This window comes from Girardinichthys multiradiatus, chromosome 4 (assembly GCF_021462225.1).
Source record: "Girardinichthys multiradiatus isolate DD_20200921_A chromosome 4, DD_fGirMul_XY1, whole genome shotgun sequence".
Classification (NCBI taxonomy): Eukaryota; Metazoa; Chordata; class Actinopteri; order Cyprinodontiformes; family Goodeidae; genus Girardinichthys; species Girardinichthys multiradiatus.
In genome coordinates, this window is record NC_061797.1 from 30,704,125 (window position 1) to 30,729,209 (window position 25,085).

Consider the following 25,085-nt stretch of genomic DNA (forward strand, 5'->3'; position numbering starts at 1 on the left):
CACATGCACCTCACCTTGAGCTTGTGCTTCTAGGAAAGGTAACATAAATGGATCTTTGTAGACCTCAGCACATGTCTGCAGAGCCAGAGCCCCTGAATGGCCAAGGAAGTACCCAGCACACACTTAGTAACACAATCACCGTGTCAGACAGGTACCAATGGAATAAATGGTATCCCTTTGGCATTAGGTCACACTGAGAGAGTTCCCTCTGAGATCACAGTGCAGACAAGAAAAGTGTCCAGGTAGGAAGGTCCCTTTTTTGTGTCAATATGCATCTGAATAAATGAGCAAAGAAAAGTGATGCAAGGTTTGAGAGCTTAACTGAGTTAGTTTAATCACAGAGTAGCACAGAGAGGGAATAAAGGTCTGTTCACTGACTCATTTCACTTGGGTGCCTGCGGTTAGGCCCTGTCCTGACCACACTCCACTGCACGTGTGTTTGCTCTAATCCTTCCTCAAACCTTCACTCAACAACACAGAGAACCAAAGATCATGGAACCCAAACGCTGCATGATTTAATTAAAAAAGATCTAAAGGGTTTTGATAGGTATAACTTGGTGTTTGGATATTAGTAAAAAATGAGTTGATGCATTTATTTCTTGCTTGTGCCTTTATGTAAAGTTTACATAGTTGGTTTTATTAGAGAAATGTGTTTTTAAAGTAAGACAAACATGAGAAGTTGAATACCAGGAAAAGGAAAAGTCTCAGTCAAACCAAATTTTCAATGACTTTGTATCATCTAACATGACTGATGTGTCTAAGTTAGACCTCTAACTTATTCTGATTTAGTCATCATCAAGGTTTTTCAATTCTGAAACTGGAAGATTACAGACACACATATACATAGGGCTGTGCAAAAGTTACCATTTCTTACCATACGATATTTACCTACAAATCATTTGTCATGAAGTGTAAGGGTGACAATAAGTACCTAAAAAGCTGGAATAAGGCAACTGATGACCAAAATGGAGAGAAATGAAAGGTGCTGCAGAGCTGCATAAGTATTTATGATAAAATGTTAAGACAACAAACTTCCAGGGTGGAGATGTATATTAACACACACACACACACACACACACACACACACACACACACACACACACACACACACACACACACACACACACACACACACATGTGTGTTCTTCTCTCAAATTTACATTTCATCAGTGTTTCACATAATTGCCTTTTTAACTGCATGACTTGGATCAAACGCTTAGGGCATCTTTTTACACGCTTCTGAAACATAGTTTGATGGAATATTGGTGCATTTCCTCTGACAGAACTTGTGTAACTGAGTCAGGTTTGTAGGCCACATTGCTCACACACACTGTTTCAGCTCTGCCCACAAATTCGGCAGAAAGATTCACATGTTCCCAAGCTAGAAAAGAAAAGAGGTAGGCCTGGAATGCTGTATTTGAACTAAAAATATTTCCTCCAGAGCCAGAAAACGTATATCCCATGAAAGTGAGGATGAATCTTTCAGTTGGTCCATCTTTTTCAAAATTTTAGCCAACAGTTCCTTGGGAAGCACACTTTATTAACATGTGCCAATAAAACTGTACCATACTTTTTTTCTTTATGTAGATGTAATTAACAGAAACTCAATATGTAGACAACCCCCATAATGATCAGTCTAGATTGCACAGTAAATCTCACTCATATAAAGTCATAGAAAGACCTCCATGAAAATACAGTTTAAGCAGTTTCTGCTTCATCACAGACTTTCACTTAAAGTCTCGGCTTCTCTGATTTGCAGTCAGGTTGGCATAACTGCCGTTGGGGCCAGCGGACTGGCAGGGCTATTGTTTTCATTTCCCCATTATTAATCACAGCTTTAGGAGAAAATAAAGAGAAAACAGGACTGGAGAGTTCAGAGAAGAGCTGGAGAACCATCTTGGGAGGATCTGTTGCTACTAGACGGCATGTTTATCATAACAGCTGCTGTCCACAGGGGAAACTTGGCTGGACACATCAAAGGCTCGTTCACAGCCCACCTCTACCATCTGACATCCAGGCACACAAGTACACTCAGCTGCTATCTTCCCCTCCTTACACTTAGGAACAGGCTCCAAGTACAAGCCCTCATAAAAGACTAATTCTCAGGTTAAAGGAAGCTATGTTCCAGCCTGGATTACCTAAGCTGTTAGCTGTCAGCGCTGAGGTCTGCTTTTACGATTGTTCAGCTTTTCGTGTAAATTAATTAAAGTTCCATTTCAGTGGCGCCCCTTGTATATGCCAACACATTCTTCAGATGGAGAGCTGAGCTGGCCCCGCTTCAACACATAGCTCTCACAGACGCTCTAATAGGCAGCAGTCCTTACAAACCCTCCCGAAAAGACAGAGTGAAGGGCTGGGGAAGTGCAGGGTGGACAAAAGGAGCCAATAAGAGCATTTTTATGCAGCGCCTTACAAGATTTCTCAAAGGCCCAGAGGATGAGGTTTCAATTTATGTGCTTGTTAAGTCTACCTCTGTTCTGCAAGAGGAGCCCAATCACAAAAGCTCTGCTGCCATGATGTGGCCAATGACCTGAACTGCAAATTTCCCCTTCACCCATATAATTATTATCTTGCCAAACACATGTTTTGGACCTACAGTTGTAGGTGCATCTACTTACATAAACAGAAAAAATACATCTTCATTTGTTTGAAAATAGATTTCAGGAATTCAGTGTCACAGTCTGTAGTATTCCAACAGAATACTGGCACTGGAGGACTGGCAGACTGGGGTGGTGGTCCCCCTTCATAAGAAGGGTGACCAGAGGGTGTGTTCCAACTACAGGGGGATCACACTCCTTAGCCTCCCTGGTAATGCCTATGCCAGGGTTTTGGAGAGGAGAGTCCATCCGATAGTCGAACCTCAGCTTCAGGAGGAGCAATGTGGTTTTTGTCCCGGCCGTGGAACACTGGACCAGCTCTATACCCTCTATAGGGTACTCGAGGGTTCATGGGAGTTTGCCCAATCGGTCCACGTGTTTTGTGGTCCTGAAAAAAGCATTCGACTGTGTCCCTCGTGATGCCCTGTGGGGGGTGCTCCAGGAGTATGGAATCGGAGGCCCTGCTACTAAACCAACATCTTCCAAATGCAGCAGACCTCCACCACCTCCTAATCTATCTCCTCCTAATCAGGACTTTCAAATCACTTCTCTGTGATACAGTCTGGGCCCCAGTGGTAACTTTATCAGAAATGAGCATGTCCAGGAAAAACTCGGGCCCCTAATAGGAGATAGTTGTAAAATCTCTGCAGAAAGAACAAAGCCAAAAGGATAAGAGACAGTAATAAACAATCAACAAAAGCCATAAACTGTCAGGTACAACCAGACACAGAGTTAATATCAGCAACTAAGTCATATAAACTGGCTTTATTGAACATTAGATCTCTGTCAGGAAAATCATTTTTAATCAATGACTTCATTACTGACCATGATCTTGATGTTATGTTTTTAACAGAAACACGGTTACATGAATTTAATGAAGCTCCCATTCTGATAGAGGCGACGCCTCCGAGCTACAATTTTCTTTGTGAGAGCAGACAGCAAAGAAAAGGTGGAGGGGTGGCCACTTTGTTTAAAGATTTATTAGAGTGTAAAAAAAATATTTCTGGGCAAATTTGACTCTTGAATATTTGGCTCTCCGGGTAAAGAGCCCGGTCCGAACCATGTTCTTGAATATTTATAGTCCTCCTAAGTCCAAAACAAACTTTATCAGTGATTTTGATGAGCTTTTATCTGTGATATGTGTTGATTATGACCGTTTAATTATTGTGGGAGACTTCAACATTCACATTGACAATCCTTAAGACAGAAGTACAATAGATCTATGTGACACTTTTAGAAATTTTGGTTTGACTCAACATGTTAAACAGCAAACGCACAAACAGGGACATATTTTGGACTTGATCATCACTAAGGGTTTAAACATTTCCAAGGTGTCTGTAACTGATGTTGCTCTATCTGACCACTTTTCTGTTATTTTTGAAAGCATCATCTCCAATGGCTCAGTTTGCCAAAGAGACATGATAAGAAACGCATCTTTAAGGACGGTGCTGCTCAAACATTTAACCAGATTTACTCTTCTACCTCCACTTTACCCTGTAACACTGTAGATGAGCTGGTAGATAACTTTCATTCAAAAATCTCGGACATCATTGATTCAATTGCTCCAATTAAAATGAAAGTCGTTTCTGGGAAGAAAATGTCTCCACGGAGAAGTGCTCCACCAGTCAGAAGTGAAAAAAAGGAGTGTCGAAAAGCTGAACGCAGGTGGCAAAAGACTGGACTCCAGGTTCACAAGAAACAATGCTCGTGCATTATTTGCCACGGTTGACAGGTTAACAAACCCTCCTGCAACTGTAGCATCTGAACTCCACTCTACCAGGGCCTGCAATGAATTTGCTTATTTCTTTACTGAAAAACCCAAAAGATCAGAGAGGCAGTCAGCACATCTATATCAACTCCAGTACCAATCTTGTCTCCAACTAGAACTGATTTCGACAACATTTCCCAATTTCACCAAATAAACTGCAAAATCTTTGAAGAAATCGTTCACCAACTAAGCTCTTCTTCTTGCTGTCTCGATCTTTTACCCACAGCTTTCCTTAAGAAAGCTTTGCCTGTAATAATATCTGATTTAACACAAATAATAAACACGTCCCTTTTGTCAGGTTTTTTCCCCCAGGCCATAAAAACAGCAATTATCAAACCTCTATTGAAAAAGAGCAACTTGGACAAGCTGCTACTACAGAACTACAGGCCTATTTCAAACCTCCCCTTCATCAGTAATTTTATTGAAAAAGCTGTGTTTCAACAGTTAAACAACTTCCTAACAACGACCAGCCGCTTCGATGTCTTCCAGTCAGGCTTCCGTGCTCACCCCAGTACAGGGACTGCTCTTGTCAAGGTGTTCAATGACATCTGTATAAATGCAGACTGTGGAAGAACCACAGTGCTGGTATTATTGGACCTTAGTGCAGCATTCGACACTGTTGATCACTCCATTTTATTAGAGCACCTGGAAAACTGGGTCGGCCTTTCTGGTACAGCACTCAACTGGTTTAAATCCTACTTGAAGGACAGGGACTTTTTTGTGTCAGTAGGTAACTTTACATCAGAGACCACAAAATCACATGTGGCGTTCCTCAAGGGTCCATCTTAGGGCCCCTCCTATTCAATATCTACATGCTCCCCCTAACTCAGATTTTAATGAACAACAACAACATAAGTTATCATAACTATGCAGACGACACACAGCTATACGTTACGATGTCGCCAGATTACTATGAACCCATTCAAGCGCTGGGTAAATGCTTAGAACAAATCAATGCATGGATGGGCCAAACTTTTTTTCAGCTGAATTAAAACAAAACTGAAGTAATAATCTTTGGACCAAAGGAAGAGCAGGTAAAAGTTAGCACATAGCTTCAGTTAATACAGCTAGAAACCACCAGTCAGGCTCGAAACCTGGGTGTAGTGATGGACTCAGACCTGAATCTTCAGTGGCACATAAAGGTAGTAACTAGGTCGGCCTTCTATCACCTAAAAAACATCTCCAGGATTAAACGACTAATGTCTCAGCAGGACCTTGAAAAACCAATTAATGCGTTCATCTTCAGTAGAATTGATTACTCCAGCACTGTCATCACAGGTCTGCCTAAAAAGTTGATCAGACAGCTCCAGTTGATCCAGAACGCTGCTGCCCGCGTCCTCATTAGAACTAATAAAGTGGAGCACATCACCCCGGTTCTAAAGTCCCTACACTGGCTCCCTGTAGCTCAGAGAATAGTTAAAATTACTTCTGTTAGTCTATAAATCACTGAATGGCTTAGCACCAAAATACATGACAGACTTGTTGTCAGTGTATCAACCACCCAGACCTCTCAGGTAATCTCGCTCAAATCTACTGTGCATACCCAGAACCAGAACCAAACATGGAGAAGCAGCTTTTAGTTCTTATGCTCCACTAATCTGGAATAAACTCCCAGAAAACTGTAAAAGTGCCGAAACCCTAAGTTGCTTTAAATAAAGATTAAAAACTTATTTGTTTAGAGTGGCCTTTGACTGTGCCATCTAAGCATAATTAGTTACATTTTCAGTCCAATTTTCCTTTCATTTTCTTAACCATCATTTTATTCTCTTTATTTTATTTTTATTTTTTTAATTACCTCTGTTGTTTGATTTTATCATTTGATTTGTTTTTCTGTGTCTGTGTCTATTTTCTTTGTGATTGTATTGTAATTGCATGTACAGCACTTTGAGTGTCTCGTTGCTGAAAAGCTCTATATAAATAAACTAACTTACCATACCTTGCCTTGCCTTGCCTTGCCTTGTCTTTATTAGGGGCCATCCGGTCTCTGTACAAGTGGAGCAGGAGTTTGATCCGCATTGCCGGCACTAAGTCGGACCTGTTCCTGGTGCGTGTTGGACTCCTGCAGGGCTCCCCTTTGTCACCGGTCCTGTTCATAACTTTAATGGACAGAATTTCTAGGCGTAGTTCAGGAATCTTTATCATCCCCTAGGGGCACTTGATTTCACAGCAACATTTTAAAAACAAAAAAACAAAAGAACACATTTGACAACCGTTTGCTAAAAATCATGACAACTCATTTACAAATCTAGGAGCTGCAACAACAAATTAGTTTCTCAATCTATTAGTTCTAGATCTGGTCATCTGTGCCCAGACGGAAGCAGTTTGAACTCATGGTGCAGCAGATGATCTGGGTCAGCCAGCATTGTTCTGGCATTTTTGATTGACATCACCAAGTACGGTTCCGTCCAGCTATTTAAGGCTGCACCAGCAATTGTACCGCACACTTTAGCAATTTCCAGCAGTTTGTTATTGTTCTTGCAAGTTGAAAGCAAGAACCAGCAGATTAAGTTAAAAGTTAGAATAAGAACAATAAAACATTTGCGTAAAAATAGAATTTACATTAAAACCATGGAGCTTCTGATAAAAATCTATTTGCTGATGAGCCTTCTTACCGAGTAAGTCCACATGGGCTTCAAAACTCAACCTGTCATCAGGCGTAATTCCAAGGGATTTATAATGGTTCACAATCTCAACATTTAACCAGAGGTAACAATGTTGTCTTTTAGAAAATCAGTAACCATTTCCTTTGACAACCAGTACATGGGGCCAAAGTCAATACCATAAAAACACTGAACCTTCTCAGCTAAACAATGGGTGGAATAAACTAGAAAACTGATGAGAAGCCAATAAAACGTTTTAAATCTTATCTGTCTGACAAATTCCAATTTGTTCATGTAAATGATAAATCATCTTTAAACTCCAGGGTTAATTGTGGAGTACCACAGGGTTCAGTACTTGGGCCAATTCTCTTTACTATATATATGCTTCCAATAGGTCAAATTATCAGGCAGCATAGGATACATTTTCACTGTTACGCTGATGCTACTCAGCTTTACTTATCCATAAATCCTGATGAACCCAAACAGTTAGATAGACTACAAGCATGTCTTGAAGATATAAAAACTTGCATGACTTTAAATTTTCTGCTTCTAAATTCAGATAAGACAGAAGTTGTCGTCTTTGGACCGGAGTCTTTAAAAAAGAAACTACTTAGTAAATCACTTAACCTGGATGACATTAAATTGACCTCCAGTAATAAAGTAAAAAACCTTGGGGTTATTTTTGACCAGGACATGTCATTTAAATCTCATATTTAACAGGTTTCTAGGATTTCCTTCTTTCATCTCCGGAACATTGCCAGAATTGGAAATATCCTATCCAGGAGTGACGCTAAAAAACTAGTCCATGCATTTGTTACTTCAAGGCTGGACTATTGTAATTCTTTACTATCAGGATGTCCACAAAATGCAGTTAAAAGTCTTCAGCTGATTCAAAATGCTGCAGCAAGAGTTTTGATGAAAATTAAAAAGAGAGATCATATTTCCTCTACTTTAGCTTCCCTTCATTGGCGCCCTGTTAAATCCAGAATAGAATTTAAAATTCTCCTCCTCACATATAAAGCCCTTAATGATCTAGCTCCATCATACATCAGAGATCTGATTGTTCCATATGTTCCTAACAGGGCACTTCGTTCTCAGACTGCAGGTTTACTGGTGGTTCCTAGAGTCTCTAGAAGTAGAACCGGAGGCAGATCCTTTAGTTATCAGGCTCCTCTCCTGTGGAACCAGCTCCCAGCTTTAGTCCGTGAGGCAGACACCCTGTCTACTTTTAAGGCTAGGCTTAAAACTTTCCTTTTTAATAAAGCTTATAGTTAGAGTGGCTTAGGTTATCAGGGAGGGAGGAAGGCTCCCTCCCTGTTGGTTGGAGTAAGGGGGAGTCAGGTTTAGCCTAAACCGGCTCAGTTATGGTTGAGGTGCAAACACACCCTCCATTTCTGCTACCTGTATAACCCCCTCTCTTTTCCAATGGTAATGGTCAGTCTGACAGAGAGATGTATCCCAATCGTTGTGGTTTTTAGTATAACAATGACCATCAGTGGGATCCTTTGTTGGGTGCCTTGAGACCACATTGTTGTAAATAAGCGCCGTTTAACTAAATAATCCGAACTGAAACTATCTGTGTAGTTATGCTGCTATAGGCTTAGGCTGCTGGAGGACATAACGACCACTTTCACCCTTTTCGCTACATTCTCACACTACTCTCTAATTTTGCATTATTTGCTGTTATTTCAGTTTTAACTTTGTTTTCTCTTTCCTCTTCCTAGAAGCTACACCTGGCCTGGTTATGTCTACCTGTGACACCTTTCTGGAGAATGGGAATCGTCCAAGCTTCTGCTGGCAACAACTTAATGATTCACATGGCCCTGTCTTTCAGTGTTTAAACCTTTCTCTCTCCTAGACATGGCAATTGACTGAACTTTTAATGTAAGTACTGCCAGATTCTCAATTAGATTTAGGTCGAAGCCACTCTAAGACATGAATATGGTTTGACCTAAACAATTCCACTCTAGCTCTAGTTGTATGTTTATTATCATTGTTCTGCTAGAAGAAAAACTCTGCCCCAGTCTCAAGTCTTTCACAACCTCTACCAGGTTTTCTTTATGGGCCTCTTGACTGCTTTTCTGGTTATTGCCCTCCTTGCCCAGCCTGTTAGTTAAAAAGTACAGCATGTTTTAGGTTTGCAGTTGTGCCACATTCTTTACATTTTCAGACTTGGATTAAAAAGTGTTCCATTAGATTTTCAAAGTACATGCTGAATCTATAGTTTACTCTTCTGAAGCCTTCTCTACAACCTTATCCCTGACCTCGCTACTATGCTCCTTGTTCTTTGTGATGCTGTTTGTTCACTCATGTTCTTTAGCAAACCTCTACAGCCTTTGAAGAACAGCTCCATATATGCTGACATTAAATTACACACAGGTGGACCCTATTTGCTAAGTAGGTGCATTCTGAAGGCAATTGGTTGCATAGGATTTATTTCAAGTGTATCGGTAAAATGGTCTGGATATACAAATGCCACATTTTTAGATGATTTTTAAAATATCTTAAAAATCATCTAAAATTTTGCTTTCACTTTACAAACATACATGATTATGTGTTGCTCTATTACCAAAAAATACAAAATCCCAATTAATATTTGAAGTCTATGGCTCTTGTGTTACAAAATATTAAAATATTCAAGGTGTATGTATACTTTTGCAAGGTACTGTAGCATACAGTTTGTTGTTCTTGTGAGCTCACAGTTGTTTTCTACACTGACATGTCTTTTAAGTAAAATATAGGTAAAATGGTTCTGTAATTTTTAACTTTGGTGATTCTTTGAGAAAAGCTTAAATGTGAAGGATGTAGTTTGTTTGTTTGTTTGTGTGTGTGTCTGTTGAGGGTGTGCTGAAATGTTCTCATATCTTCTCATGGTCTCCCAACTGAAACAACACAAACCAGAGGACACTTAAGATCGCTGGATCTTCTAGCCCTCTTCAAAGGTCTTGAGTCCTTCTCTTATCACCTGCCAAATCTTTAATGGGTCACAGAAATGTTGTCCATCTTTAGTCGAGGCTGTGTTGGATAACCAGACAGATTCATTGTGGCGGTAAAATAAAGGCACACTGCAAGCAAAAAGGAACACAGGTGTAATTAATCCATGGACATGAAAGGCTAATCGCCCCAGAAGGTTAGGGTCGCACCTGTGATGAAGCATCACCATGGCAGCATTGAAGTCCTTGGAGAGACAGAGAGAGGGGTTGTGATGTGAAGTGTCAGCTGATCTATGAAAAGCTCTGTGGTGCCTAATGAGAAGAGACAGCAGTGATGAACACATAGATGTGGCTGTTTTTTGTTTATTCTTGTGTGTGGAACACATTCACATGAAGGAAGGACTGAATGAACAGGTGAGAGCCTAAATGTGATACTCCGACAGAGATAATGGTCGCACTAACACATTCAGAGAAAGATTGGGATGTGAAAATAGAAGAGCGCAGATGGAGAGTGAGAGAGTGAAGGGGGAGGGAGAGCAGGCGTAGATCCAGACAAATTGAGGCTGTGATGTTTCTCATCACATACAGGGACAGAGACAGTGGTTGTGGCCTGTGTCTCTGCTGACACTTTCTGGGCTTTGTTCATTTTAACCTGTGGCATATCCAGACAAATGAGACAAATTTCGAGATGTGGAGCAGGTGCTCAATCCATCTTATGTGGCACCAACAAAGCATTATCAATAAGCCCGGAATAACTACCAGTTTTAAAGGGTTTAACTGTGTCTGCAACAGGTTGTGCTGAACAGCAGAGGTGGTTTGCTTTCAGTGAAAATAAATAGGTAAATGATTAGACTGCTTTCATATTTCATTTTTATCAGCTTGGAGCCCATTCTGCAGAAATATATATATTTTTTGTCTTGCTAAAAAAAAGCATGTGATTCCTCAGAATTTGAATTAGAACATTTTTAATGTCTAATTACATGTATACAAATTTTACCTGCCATGAGTATTGATAGACTGTGTAACAACACCTGCTAATAACAGGCTGGACGGTTCAGCACTGATTTAGTCTGGATAACATCCATCCATTGTTTATTCACACTTATCCTTGCAGAGTTGCAGAGGATGGCTGGTGCCTTTCTCCAGCAGTCATTGGGTGAGAGGTACACTGTAGTCCGTCACCTATTCACCTAACATGCATATTTAGATCTCGGCTTTGGATTTCCACATTGATACCAATGTAAAGATGAGTAGAAAGCTTTAAAGTAGAGGTTTTTTTTACTTCTCTTATCAGCCTCCTCTCTGTACACCGTGGCAACATTAATTTTGGTTCCAGTCAACCTTGTCTGTCCCAATTTCAACCAGTTATTTTAAACCTTTTAGCAATCACTTTGTCTGTATTTACATCCATTTTAGGAAAATATCTCTTTTCTTGTAGCCAGTCCCTGACTTATGAAGATCAGCACTGCATAACTTGAAAAATATGTTCTCTTGTCTTTCCCATTTTGACAATTTGGTTAAAAAAATGAAATTGTGTCACATCATACCTCAGGAAAACAAGGAGTCATTACAACACTTAATTTACCCAAATTTATTTTGTAGGAATTGTTGAGGGAGACATTAATTTCAGCGTCTGGAATTGTTTTATTAATAAAAGTTTTAATTTTTGAAAGATTTGAGTTATAGATTACGCTAGTGGCCTGTGTAGATTACGCAATAAAAAATTACTTTATTTTAAGGTTTTTAACACATCTTTTTACCAGAAGTGTCAATGACTGCAGGGGTCGCTGTACTTTTGCAATGAGTGAATGACATTTAGCAGCCCTGAATAACATTAAACGTCACAAGTTTTACCTGTGTGAGTTTTGCAGAGACCCCGAGGAATCTGTGGCAGACCCTTAGAAATGTTAGCAGATTCACATTAGTATATTCATAATTGTAAATCTCCTCCTACTTATTGAAGGTGCAGGATTACACACCAAGCCTTTTCAAACCAAAATAAACACAAACCCTCATTTAAATGTTACATTTCATGCTATTATATTTTGGTATCATTATTATTGTGTAATAAATTGCATATAGAATGGTAAACGCTTTGACCTTTTTGTTTGTTTTTGTTGAGACACGGTGAGAGAGTGTGTGTTTTCATGAATTGGATCAAGTTGACAGTAAGATATTATTATTGAGATTTGACACCAGAGGGCAGCAGAGAGCCTATATCAGTTCTTCAGATGAAAAGACGCCATATGGAGTCTCGGTGCACACGTGCATGAAGACATCAGTTTGACTCGTCACACAGAAACAGTTTCTTCTTCACGTGTACACATGGCTAAAAAATTATGGAAAATATATATTTAGACAATGTTCCAGCAGTGAAACATGATGCAGCACTATCATCCCTAGCTAAATAATATACTGATAACATGTTAAAACAATAGAAAATGACTGGAAAGTCTTAAAAGATTTGAAATCGTTCAAATACCATTTAAAGTGTTGGAATGTTACTCAATCATACATTTTGCCCATCATAAATGTTGAAGTTATCAAACCCAACACTATACCCAAACAACCCAACTTCTCAGTGAAGAGTGAGGTTAACCTTAACAGCTGGCCTAACTGTCAGCAGCAATTTTCCTACCCTGAAATAAACGAAAATGTTTCCTTTTGCACATTTTGGCAGTGTGTACACATTGCTGTGTAGGAGCAAATAAAAATATCTCGAAACATTGGTGTGTAAGTCTTTCTTTGCAGCAAAAGCAAGACTGCAATGTGTCCCATCACACACTGACTCCATGTGACCTTCTCGTATCTGTGAGGGAGATTTAGGGAGAGACATGGAGAGTGCTTTGGGATGGAGAGCAGACAAGCAGAGAGGTGTGGGAGAGTGCACCTGCATAATTATTTTATGAGACCTGTTGTGCATCCTGTGCACCCAAAGGCATCAAGACAGAGATGCAGCAGAAAAGGTGAAAAGGATATGATTCGAGGTACCAAAGACAGACACATGGGCAGAGGGCAGCCTAAATATACACACAGCCTCAAACACAGACATGTGCATAAATACGCTCATAGTATTTTCATATTCATGCATGGTTGTTGCTGCTTGGTGGAAACACCCAGCATCCATCTGCAGGGAGGGATACCCACTAACAGATATCTGTACTGACAGTGGTCACGTTGTGCTGAATCACTCACGCGTCGGGTCATGCTTCCAAACGGCAAACACGTTGTTTTTTTTTGTCTTTTGTGAAGCGAGGGCTGAAGTGGCAGTCGTTGACATCATTCTGTGTGATAAAGTGCCTGTGACGTCGATAGTGATAAGGAGGCAAAGATGAGCAGCTAAAATCACCTCATATACACAGCTAGAAGAAGCTGCACACCCATAGCTCCTGTTAGAGAAATGCAACACCCATCCTTTGAAAGCTCTGTTGAGTATATTAAAGGATGACCTTCTCCACTTATTGCTTAGTATATCCTCTGTTGCACCCTTGTACATAAATACATAACAAAGACTGCTGTATGCCCTTTAAATGAAACATCTGTGGCCACCTGTGTCCTGAGGTCCTAAGAAAATGTCTCCAATATGATTTGATTAATACTATACAGTCTGTTTTTATTTGATTTACTGGTTAGGAAATAATATAAAACATGGGATGAAATAGAACATAAATAGATGCAGATTAGTATCTACAGATGCAAATCTAAACTGCATCAGTAGATACTGAAGTAATACTAAATGCTGTCAAATAAAAAGCTAAAATTGCAGAAGATAAAGGATGTCAGGTCAATCATAATCTTAGTTGAGAGTTGGTCAAAATATGTTTTTTTGGTTGGGTGTGGCAGCCTTTACAAGCCTTTCAAGAACATCAAATTAATTGATGTGGAGGTGTTAAACAATGAGCACAGATGGCTTTGTCATACTTACTGCTGCAGATAGAGTACAAATCACTCATAAAAATTTTTAAAGGTAACATTTAACTTGAAAAGTAAATCCTTTTTGCATACCCAGGGAGTAACCCATGTTTATGTGACAGAAGGACATTTTCAGAGTGGCAATGACAGACCTGTCAGCTTGGGACTGATAATGGCCCATTAATTATCTCCTCCAAACACATGGCCCCTCCATGCATACGTGCCTTCACTTTAATCTGCTTTCAGCCTGTTTATTGCTGTCATTCTCATAGTTCGTCGTTTTGCCCATCGCTGTTTCGCTCTTGAGAAGAGTCGGGATCAGTGGATTATTTATGTGTGCCTCTGGCCCACAATTCTTTGCTCTTGAGAGTGCAAGAAATTTACTGTGGCTACAGTAGTAAGCTCATCAACTTAATGGAACAGCAGAAGGGTCCATAATGGGAAAGGCAAGGGTCACAGTGAAAGCTAGTAGGCTTAAAAAAAGCACTAAAATGTTAGACAAATAAAAATCTAAAATTGAAATTAAGGATGGGAATATAATCTGTTACTTTAAGACCCAAATGCAGAGCTAACAGACAGGTGGCCTAACCCCAAGGTAATTTTATTTTACTAATGAGAGGTCAGAAAATAACTGCTTTATACAAAAGATAAGTAAAAAAAAAAATAAATAAATTAAACAAGATCACAGAAATAAAGTACTAGAGCAAAAATGCGGAAACACAACAAAGTGCAAAGAATAATTGTTCATTTAATTTTGTGTTAACAGTTGGAATCTTATGCTACGAGTTCAATCGTAGCATCACATCCAAATTCCATTAAATCTGTGTTAAAACACTGTTAGTGGTGATGATGTTCTTAACATAGAGAAGGGCCCCAAATCAAATTCTGCCTAAGGCCCCATACAACCTTTGGCCAAGCCCGGGAGTATATTCATCTGAAATTTGGCATGCAGAAGTGGCGAACGGCCATGGTTTTGCTGAGAAAGGATTTCCTAGGAAGCCTTTCCATGTAACTTTCCTGCACCACGTCCAAATATGGTGTGCAGTGAAACAAGTCGTCACCCTCACTCATAAACAAACCTTTCTAGGTTAGTTGATTCATCTTTTGAGAGCTTTCCAGAGAATGCAGATGATATAACTTAAATAATAAAACATTATTAGTTGAGTTATTTTTTTAACCAAAGTTGCAAACAACTTTGCAAGAATAAGGCGAGCGCTGTTGGAATGGAAGTTGACAGCAAAAGAATTGCCAAAGGCTTTAAGGAGAGCTTAAAGGTTGGTTTGAAGGCAAATAAAGATTTCATGTTAGGCAGAGAGTTTAAAAAGATGGAAGCTCTTGTGGATAACACCAGATCTCCCTTTGTCACAACAGTTACCAGTTAAAAAAACTAAGGCTGCCATCTCAATTAATATCTCATGCTGTCTTCATACATTATTATACATGTCTAAAAGCATACTTGGGGGTTTAGTAGATAAGCTATTTCTTTTACAGTATGTTTTCCATTTACATGCATGTGTGGCTTTATTGTGTTTCATGGAAAACAGTTATGCAGTATATATATATATATATATATATATATATATATATATATAGTCAGTCAGTCATTTTCTACTGCTTATTCCATAGTGGGTCACAGGGGAGCTGGTGCCTATCTCTAGCAGTCTATGGGCGAGAGGCAGGGTACATCCTGGACAGGTCGCCAGTCCATCGCAGGGCAACACACAAACAACCACACACACACATACACCTAAGGGCAATTTAGAGAGACCAATTAACCTAACAGGCATGTCTTTGGACTGCGGGAGGAAGCCGAAGTACCCGGTGAGAACCCATGCATGCACGGGGAGAACATGCAAACTCCATGCAGAAAGACCCCAGGGCAGGGGTCTTTCTGCATATATATATATATATATATATATATATATATATATATATATATATATATATATATACATGGCACAAACAAGGTATAAATCTTGTTTATGATTTTGTTGTATTTACGATGTGCTTTAAAAACATCCTGCAAAAACCAAAGTTGAAAAACAAATTTGAATGAGTACATGAAGATGAGATGAGTACATGAGATGCAGATTGTAAACAAGAAATTTTGTGAATAAGTTGGCCCAACAGGAGGGGAGGTTAAGAAAGCTTGCAGTAAATTGAGTCAGATTCCTGTCTCATCCGGTCTTTCCCTCTTTGTGAGATTGTCTAAGTGAATGTTGTGACATCTAAATGCATGGTTTCAGGGAAGCCAACATGGTGAGGTCAAAACAGCATAATGAATTTTCCATAGCAGTAAAACATCACTTACCAGATCAATTATTCATCCCAGTGAGACCAGGTTATAACCCGACCCAGCGCTAAAGCGTTGGCTGCTGCAGCTCCCTCTGAATAATCACCTTCAGATACATGTTTTTTATTTTTTGTGAATGCCTCATGTCATTAATTGAAATGCAAACCACAAAATGTATTTATCTGCACTGGGGTGGCTTCCTTTTATTGGAGGTGCAGGAAGCTTTAGATGAGGGGAGATAAGCAGCATTTGTATGAAAAGATGGCCCTGGGTCTGTGGTTGCAGGCTGATAATGTCGAGGCCTGAGGGTGAAAGCAAACAGAGCGTCATCATCACATGAACACAGGAGTTATGTAAGCAGCTGTTGGTTGCTACACTGCATGACAATGTTGTCTGATTATCACAGTTGGGCAGCTGCACAGAAAAACGTAAACATCTCCATTGATTTTAATTTACTTATTTGGTTGGTCAAACAGCTGTAACTTAAGAGTTGTCAGATTTTTCAATGATTGTCCAAATTTAGAAGTTTGATCCTGGATACATGTCAAAATGTCCTTGAAGCAGATAATGAAGCCCCGATACACGTTGCATTGAAAAACGATTTGCCCCCTGGAAGATCTCTACTGGTCTTGCTTTATTGTCATATATAAATGTTTCAGCTCATTAATTGGCACTGCCCATTTTCAAATAAATAAATCAGATCAGATAATACCAGACAAAGATAACTTGATTAAATACAAAAAGTAGTTCTGAAATGAGGACTTCATTTATTAAAGAAAACCGCTATCTAAACCAACTGGACCATACGTAAAAAATGTATTGCAAATGGCATCAATGGATGAGTTCCAAGTTGAAATACACTGCTGATGAGAAATTACATCAAGGGCTGTTTCATATTTAGAAAGGTGTGCATCCTGTTACTAACACAGCATTTCAGAAAAGAGAATGTCATAATGACAGTCAAATATGATGCAGAAGGGCAATGGTCTGGTGCTGCTTTGCTGCTTCACAATGGGAACCCCTTGCAATAACTGAAAGAACCATAAATTCTTATCTTTACCTGAAAATTATGAAGGAGAATATCTGGCCATCAGTTTCTGACTTTAAACTCAAGTGCATTTGGATTATTCAGAAGGACAATGATACAAAGTACACCAGCAGGTCCTCCACTGAATGGCTAAAAAAATACAATTTCATGCACTGTATCTTTCATTGTTTCAAAAAGAGTGGTGCAGGATAAACACTGATCAAATGTATAAAGGTAAGCATTGTATGAGATTAGAGAGATCAGACAAAAAGAAGTAAGAAAACCTAACTTTGTGTGAAACGCTTCGCTGAAGGTTTCAAATCCAGCACATCTTCACAAGATAAATACATTAATAACAAAGATAAATGAGCCACGATGTGATGAAAACTAACAGCGCAGGTCTTCATTTCCTGCTTCACTTCTCAGTGAAGATGGATGGATCTACATTTAGTGTTATCCTGGGGAATCACAAGATTTTTCCACATTAAACATGCTGCTGAGTTGCTCAAATCATAGAATCAAATTAGCTTCACAGCAGGTTTACATTGACTGGCCATATGGATCCACATTCGCCGGTTGCTGAAAGGATTAAGCAGCTACGCAGAGCACCCACCAACTGTCAGGAAGCCTTCAACACCACTGTCACTCAGCTTCCTATGAATGTGAGCCAAGATCGCTGAGTGTTGACACAAGCAGATTAACATGTTAAGCAACATGTGACTCCAAAAACACAGTTACAACACACACACAATATTTGTCACACAAACACACACAAATACAATTATGTCTAATTCACTCTATATGTGTTCAGATGGGCCAAGTCGAACTGATTTAATTTTGTTCCTCTGTTAAATAAAAAGTGTTATTATACGTTTTTGTTTACTGAGTGAGAAAATTGTAGCCTTCAATGATTAACTCTCGGAGGTATAAATTTCAATAAATTACTGTTCATATTACTGTTAAATTACTGTTCATCCAAAAGTTAAATCATTTTAGTAATTCAACCCTAAAAATAAAACATTTATTCATTACATACAGAGAGATATATTTAAAAGTTTTTTTTTTGTTTCTGTTAAGTTTGATTATTATGACTTACAGCCAATGAAAACCCAAAATTCAGTCTCTTAGAACACTACAATATTGCTGAAGACCAAGAAAAGATTTTAATTTTAGAAATGTGGGCCTACTGAAAATTGTGTCCATGTACAGAACAGTATATTTACAGTATTTATACTTGGTTGGGGCTTATTATGCATTAGTACTGCATCAATACACCATGATAGAGAGACAATAAGCCTGTGGCACAGTTAAGGTATTAAAATAGCCCCTGTAAATCTTCAAACTCTTGAATGGGCTTTCCTCTCAAGGCTACAGCTATCCCTGTCGTGTGTCCACCTTTTTTTTACCCCATGTATTCCTTCCATTTAACTTTCCACCTGTATTCTTGGACACTGTACTTGTGTACAGCCAGCTTCTTTAGCAATGACTTGTGGCACACCCTTCCTGTCAAGTCAGTTGTCTTTAATTTTCAGAGAAACTAAATATTGGAACCTTATTAGCTGTAAGCCATAATTGCAACTAGCACAAATAAACACTTGAAATATACCACCTCAATCTAATAAATGAGTTTTACTTTCTTACCATAATTGTGAAATAAATTAACGTTTTAATAATATTGAAGTACATCTATATTACAATCTTTTTATTGCATTCAGCTTTTGGAATTGCCATAATTAAAATATACTGGTCTAGTTGGTAAAAGTAGATAATTTGGTAAATATTTTACTGCAAAAACAGAACAAGAACACCTTGCATTCATGAATGTATGCGGGGATAAAATGTGTGGATGCCTCACATTATGTCCATTATGGTCGTGCTCATTACATAGAGCAGCCATGGATCAGCAGCAGTCCTTTAAATGCAAGGTCAGCACTTCGATTCCCATCCATCCATGTCATGTGCCCTTGGCCAAGAAAGTGAACCCCATGTTTACCTCAAAGTATTGAGATGTGTGTGACTGTAAAGAAAAAAGGGCTGAATATGAAGAAACATGTGAAACATGTGATATGAAACATCAACAAATATGTGATAAAAAATGTTGTAGATGCATGTTAGCATGGTAAAAGGCAACTAGAAAAAATTGTAGATTGTCTACTTCTGCATTTCATAAACCATGAGGTGTCATCTTGTGTCAATATAACCTTTGTAAAGGTTAGAAAGCAGCTAGATGCATCTTACTTATTTCTATGTAGTTAAAGAGCCTCACTATTAGTCTTTGTCCCCTCAGATACCTTGTTTTTGAAAACATAAAATGTCACACAAACGCTATTTTCCTCAGCGTTCTTCGGCTTATTCCCACTCCTGCTATACTTTCTCCTGATTCAATCCCCCTTGTGTAAACAGAGGAGCGGTGTCGAAGCAGAAATCAATTCAAGGACATGTCCTCAGGCAGGCTCACAATGGCGTCGACGGCAGCCCACTGCAGAGATCTGCTTGAAGAATGGCGGCCAACCACAGGTATATAAAAATGGGATACCCGACTGACCTAATAATTAGACAACTTGGGAATACTGCCACTTATAAGACCCAGGAAATATTTTTACACTTCTTTGTTGTGAACTTAAGAAACAGACAGATTGGTTTCCATCACAAAAGCTTTTATTAAGCATTGATTTAACAAAATATGGAGTTACATTACAAGCTAAATGTAAACATGACAGTATGTTTCAGCTGTATGTGCAAATATGGAGAAATTTCACAGAAAAAAGGACACAAAACTCACAGTGTAAAAGTTCAAACAAACTGTTTTAAAAAAGTTAATATAAATTCAAGAAAATAATTAAGAGAAAAAACAGTGTCATTAAATTATAATAAATTAGACAAACCGAGAGACAAAGGCCAGTGTGCCAAAAGCTGGAAAACATTTCCAAGGAGAAACTTTCAGAGACAACTACACACCCGTTTGCTTCCTCTCACTGCATTAGACTGCTCAGTATCACCTACAATCATTATTCTTTCATGCAAAAAGCTATCAAACTCCAAAGTGTATCTCGCATTGCATATTTAGTCTTTATGTCCCTAACCACTGTCCAGAACTCATACATTCTGCAATCTTTCCTCACTTGCCTCCCTGTCTCTTATACATATCTCTCACTAAGTGAGTCATGTGCAGTCAAACAATGTGAACATGCCTTATTTTCCAGGTGTGCTACTCACGTTCTGGCTAATATCAGGAAAAATTCTGGCAAATTTGACTAATATCCAAAATTATAGCAAGACTAAACACAATTACATGTCGCATCTCTAATATTAGCCTTGTGTTAATTGACTGAGAACGTCTTATAATTTTGCAGCATCAAATGACTGAACCATTTACACAATCATTACACATGATTTGAAATGCTTCAAAATACACGTAACACAGAACACCAGCAGGAAGACATTCAGCATGAAATACTGACACATTTACATACATATTAGCATATCTGTGCTCTGATACAAATTATAATGTTTACACACAGGTGACAGTCTAATGAGGCGCAGACCCATAGTTGACTTTATGATTGGGATGCAGCAATAACAATAACACCAAGCTAAAATTGAGTTGTACATATTTATTTCATTAACAAGTGTAAAGAGAATGTGAGAATGTGAGAAGTTATTCCAGTCAAGAAATCTTACCAGATTCTTCTAACATTTAAAATCAGGCCAAGTGGCGGTGAAATCTTCAAAAAATATATATATATATATTTTGGCAGGATTATTTTTTGGTATTGATGCATGCTTTTCTATCCATTTTAGTTTTACTCCACCTTGAAAATAAATGCTGTCTTCTATTACTCTGGACCAAAGCTTGACCAAAGTGTACACAGGCAGACAACATACAAAACAGCCTATTCTTTGCAACAAATGGCACTATGTACGTAGAAATAATGATGTGTAGTAGCAAACATTACGGAGTCTCCCTCACACCTTTTTAGAATCAATTAGTATTTCCAAACCTTATGGTGTTGACATGTGTCAGAGCTGAAGACAAACACCCCTGATGGGGTCAAAGTGGAACGGACCCAAAACAAAGTGGTTACAGGAATAGCCTCCATCCACATTCCAGGCTCTTACATTGGAAAGCTAAGGTGATGCTCAACCTACACTCAGAGGACTGGAATTAAAAGCCCAGTGCCCTTTCCTCTCCTGCTTCCTGTTGTTTCAAGCATTATCATTCCAGAGGAAAGAGCAAAGTATCTGGATTCAAGTTTATTTACAACCTTTTTTCACCATAAACACTGAGTACACACATTGCACCGGGAACCAAGTGAGAAAGAAATAGATGAAAATTTACATGTAGGACCAATTTTTGTCTGAAAAAAGGGTAGCATAAATATGATCAGTCTGTGAGTACAGTATGAAAAAAGCAGTGAGAGAGGCGGCAGACAAAAACAATGGTTGAATGTTTTTGGTCATTCCAGTGAAGTGTAAGGACACTGCTCTTGCAAAGTGACAACTATCGAGTACCTTTAGGGCAGAAACTGTTTCAAGCAGTCATCTGTAGTGGCTACTAGGTCTACAGACAAAGCTGCTCAGTGGACAATACGCAAAAAGTGCAATCAAAAATCAAAAATATTTCCATCTGTAAATGTACAATGATTCACTTTTGTTTGAATGTAAAAATAATTACTACAAATAGCAATAATAACTCTATTATCAACACTGACCTGAAGAGGAGGAAGTACATAAATAAAATGAGGTAAACCTAACTGTTCAAATGCCTCTGCATATATTTCCCTGTTGGAACAACAACCATGTTTGAGGAGTTAATTGCGTGGAAACAACAAACCCCAAGACAGCACTTAAATAGTGGTTCCCGTTCTGTATAAACACAACCTTAATTATACAATTTTAAAATGTTGCAGTGTTATGCCTTATTTTATTTTAGAATTTGAAAAAAAAAAGAATTAATGCTGTAGATTTAATAACATAAAGGCAAATATTCACCAAGTATGTCACTCCTTCCCAGCCAGCATTCACATATGGGGTCCATATAAGTAGGAGATGGACTGAATAATGGACCCCAAATGTGAATGTCCAAAGGTTTGATGCACCCATATGGGTCCTATATGTGTTACTACATTTGACCTAATTTTCTTGATGCCCATTTGAAACCTAGCTAACACTTTTATGGAGCCCAAGAGGTTTTACATACCAGATTTGTAAGTAATTAACCTAAGTGGGTTCCAAAGAAGAAGACAATTGTACCCCAAGGCCCACTTAGAACTAGGGCTGTGCAATAATTGTAAATGTATTGTTATCTGAAAAAAGTATTGTGATAAGAAATGTACTTTATTGTAATAACTATAAACTAGTGCTGGTTGTAAACTCCAACAACTGAGAGCAGGGATGGTATTGGTACTTTGGCTGTTTAAGCTTAACAGCCCAAAATCACAAAATAGTGGGAAAAACAATTAGGTCCTTAGTTACCCAACCAGCCTGAGCAAGATGCATGTGAGGCGCACATACAAATGTTGGCTGGCTTCATCACTTAATAATTATCAAATCATTTGTTTTCCTAATGTTAAGAGTATTGCACAAAAATAATGTATAACCTTTTTAAATAGAATAAGGCATTTTAAATTGATCTCATAGGAAATTATATACTTATTTAGTACATAAAATAACCCTTTCATATTAATATATCTTATATTTATATAGTCTATGTTATATTCTTTAATTTAGATTTATATCTTCTGTTTTTGCAGATGTGTGCATGTTTTTCCACCAGCTGAAGGAAATCACACCCAAATGATCAGTAAGGCTTTATCTGTTTACCATTAAATCAACATGCATGCTAATCAAAATGCAGAATCTAAGCAATAGTATGCCATCAGCTAATTGTTTACAACCGCTCCTGTTGTGAGTAGTAAAACCTGAAGCTGGCGTTTTCCGTGGCATATTACATCAGTTAAGTAGGGCCTCACAAAGGGCACCGAGCTTCACCGAGTCGTGACATCAAGGCAAAACAATACAAAATCAGACCACATACCCTCCCCTCCTGCTGGGTCCCTGTCAGGCTCATCCAGTCAATGTAGCATTATCACAACAGGGCAGCTGTTTGGAAATAGCATGGGTCGATATTTTCTGTCACAGCATGTGGGTGTCTGATCACGACAGAAGAAATGAATCCAAATATTTAACAGGCTACGGCCGTACAGTAACGTCTACCCGGAGACCATTACGCGCAGATAACGCACAAATCTGGTGCCCAAAATCAGAGCCCAGCACTCAGATAAAGTGGATCCAACCATTTTCCCATTCCCGAGGTGGCGACATCTTTAACCGGTGGCGACGCACCTTGTAGTTGTTCCCGTTGTTATTGTCCCAGAATTCCTGCCCACCGACACAGTATTTAATGGCGAACTGCAAGGTGCCCCCCTTGTCTAGGTAGGTAGGCATGACAATCTTGAAGCTGAACTTGTCAGTGATACCGTCGCTCGTGTTTGGAACATAGGTGGCCAAGCTATCCATGAAGGTTATCCAGTTGTTCAGGGAATAGCGCAAAGAGACGCTCTTCTCAAAGGCCAGGTTCAAGACGCGCACAAAGCCTGAGAGGGTGAAGTCATCCGTTTGCACGGTCTCCAGCAGCACCTTCACCTCTCTGACTTTCTGCTCAAACTCGGGTAATGTGCCTGGGTTTGTGAACTGCAGCTCCATAAACACGGACTGCGCAGGAGCCCGGGGGAACTTTGTGTCCAGGTGATGGAGCGTCCCCTTCTGTAGTTTCGCCAAAATGCGCTCCGGCACCTCCGGGTCGTCCGCATCGTCGAAGTGCTTCACAGAAATAAGCTCCAAGCCCAGGGAGTCAGCGAAGCGGACCTTTTTCTGACTGGTTGGACTTCTGCTGCGTGTAATCTCTAACTTGGCTCTCTCCGAAGGTGTAGGTAGCGATTTGCACCTCCGACGGAGATTCGGGCTCTGCGGGGTCTTGAGAAAAATCTCCCTGCCCCGTGGCCTCTCGTCCACCACAGGGTTCTCCATGGGTTCACACGAGCCGTTCATCACGTCATACTCATCCCCATCCTCGAGCCTTGGGTTGGCCGCGGCCAGGCTCCCGAACAGCCCGGCGATGCAGCTGTAGTTCCTCGGCAGGCAGTTCTTCGGAGGCAGCATTGCCGCGCCTGGGACGCACGAATTCGGGCTTTGCTTCCGCGCCACAGTGACCTGCACTGCAGAACCTGCACTGCAGAACCAGGCTGGTCGTGATGAAATAAACCGGCGAGTCAAGACATGAAGTGCTCAGGTTCCAGTGTCCCCCTCCCGGATAGGTGATCCTGTTGCGTCAGAACCTGACACTCCGCAGTTCTGGACCAATTAACCGAGAGGTTGTTGCTCAGCAGCTGAGACCTGGGCTGCAGCTGCAGAGATGGCAATTTGATCTGACTTTCTGCTCCGTCAAAAAACAAAGAGAGAGGGAGGGGAAAAAAATAAAGAAGTGAGCGTGCATCACTTTTAGAGCTGCCTTGTATGGGGTGAGCGTCCTGACGTCTACGGCAGCCTACGTGCAGAAGTTCACGTTTCAACTGACCAAAATGGTTTCCTCCTTCTGAAGCGGTAAACTTATTAACTCCCCTTTTCTCACTTCGACATTATAAAATACAGCCCCCCCCCCAAAAGAAAAAAATAAAATAATAATTCAATTAAAAAACAATACTCACATCTAAAGGTTTTTTTTCTGTATTCATCGATAGTTTCCGACGCTTGCCTATTTCCAGACTCATTAAGAATATGAATATATATATATATATATATATATATATATATATATATATATATATATATATTTTATATATATATAATAACTTGCCGCTTTACATTCGCATGCTGTGGGTGTAGTCTTACTGTGTTATTTTATATTCTGACCGCTGAGGTTTCCAACATCGGAAGCGGCCCTCCCTCTAAGGCAG

The 25,085-nt window shown here is 39.4% G+C and overlaps 1 protein-coding gene and 1 long non-coding RNA gene across 2 annotated transcripts; both read right to left on the reverse strand.

Moving 5' to 3' along the window:
- Positions 1–9,432: 9,432 nt before the first annotated feature.
- LOC124866976 lies at positions 9,433–25,081 on the reverse strand. The gene is made up of 7 exons (XR_007037958.1): positions 25,021–25,081; positions 18,986–19,147; positions 17,675–17,806; positions 17,523–17,588; positions 16,122–16,405; positions 10,109–10,210; positions 9,433–10,030 (listed from the first exon to the last, which is right to left on the reverse strand). It is a non-coding gene; the product is annotated as an uncharacterized LOC124866976 (long non-coding RNA).
- On the reverse strand, positions 19,767–24,546 carry LOC124866975 (protein phosphatase 1 regulatory subunit 3E). Its single transcript, XM_047363112.1, has one exon. The coding sequence runs from the start codon at positions 24,289–24,291 to the stop codon at positions 23,407–23,409; it is 885 nt and encodes a 294-aa protein (XP_047219068.1). The 5' UTR covers positions 24,292–24,546; the 3' UTR covers positions 19,767–23,406.
- Positions 25,082–25,085: the final 4 nt, after the last annotated feature.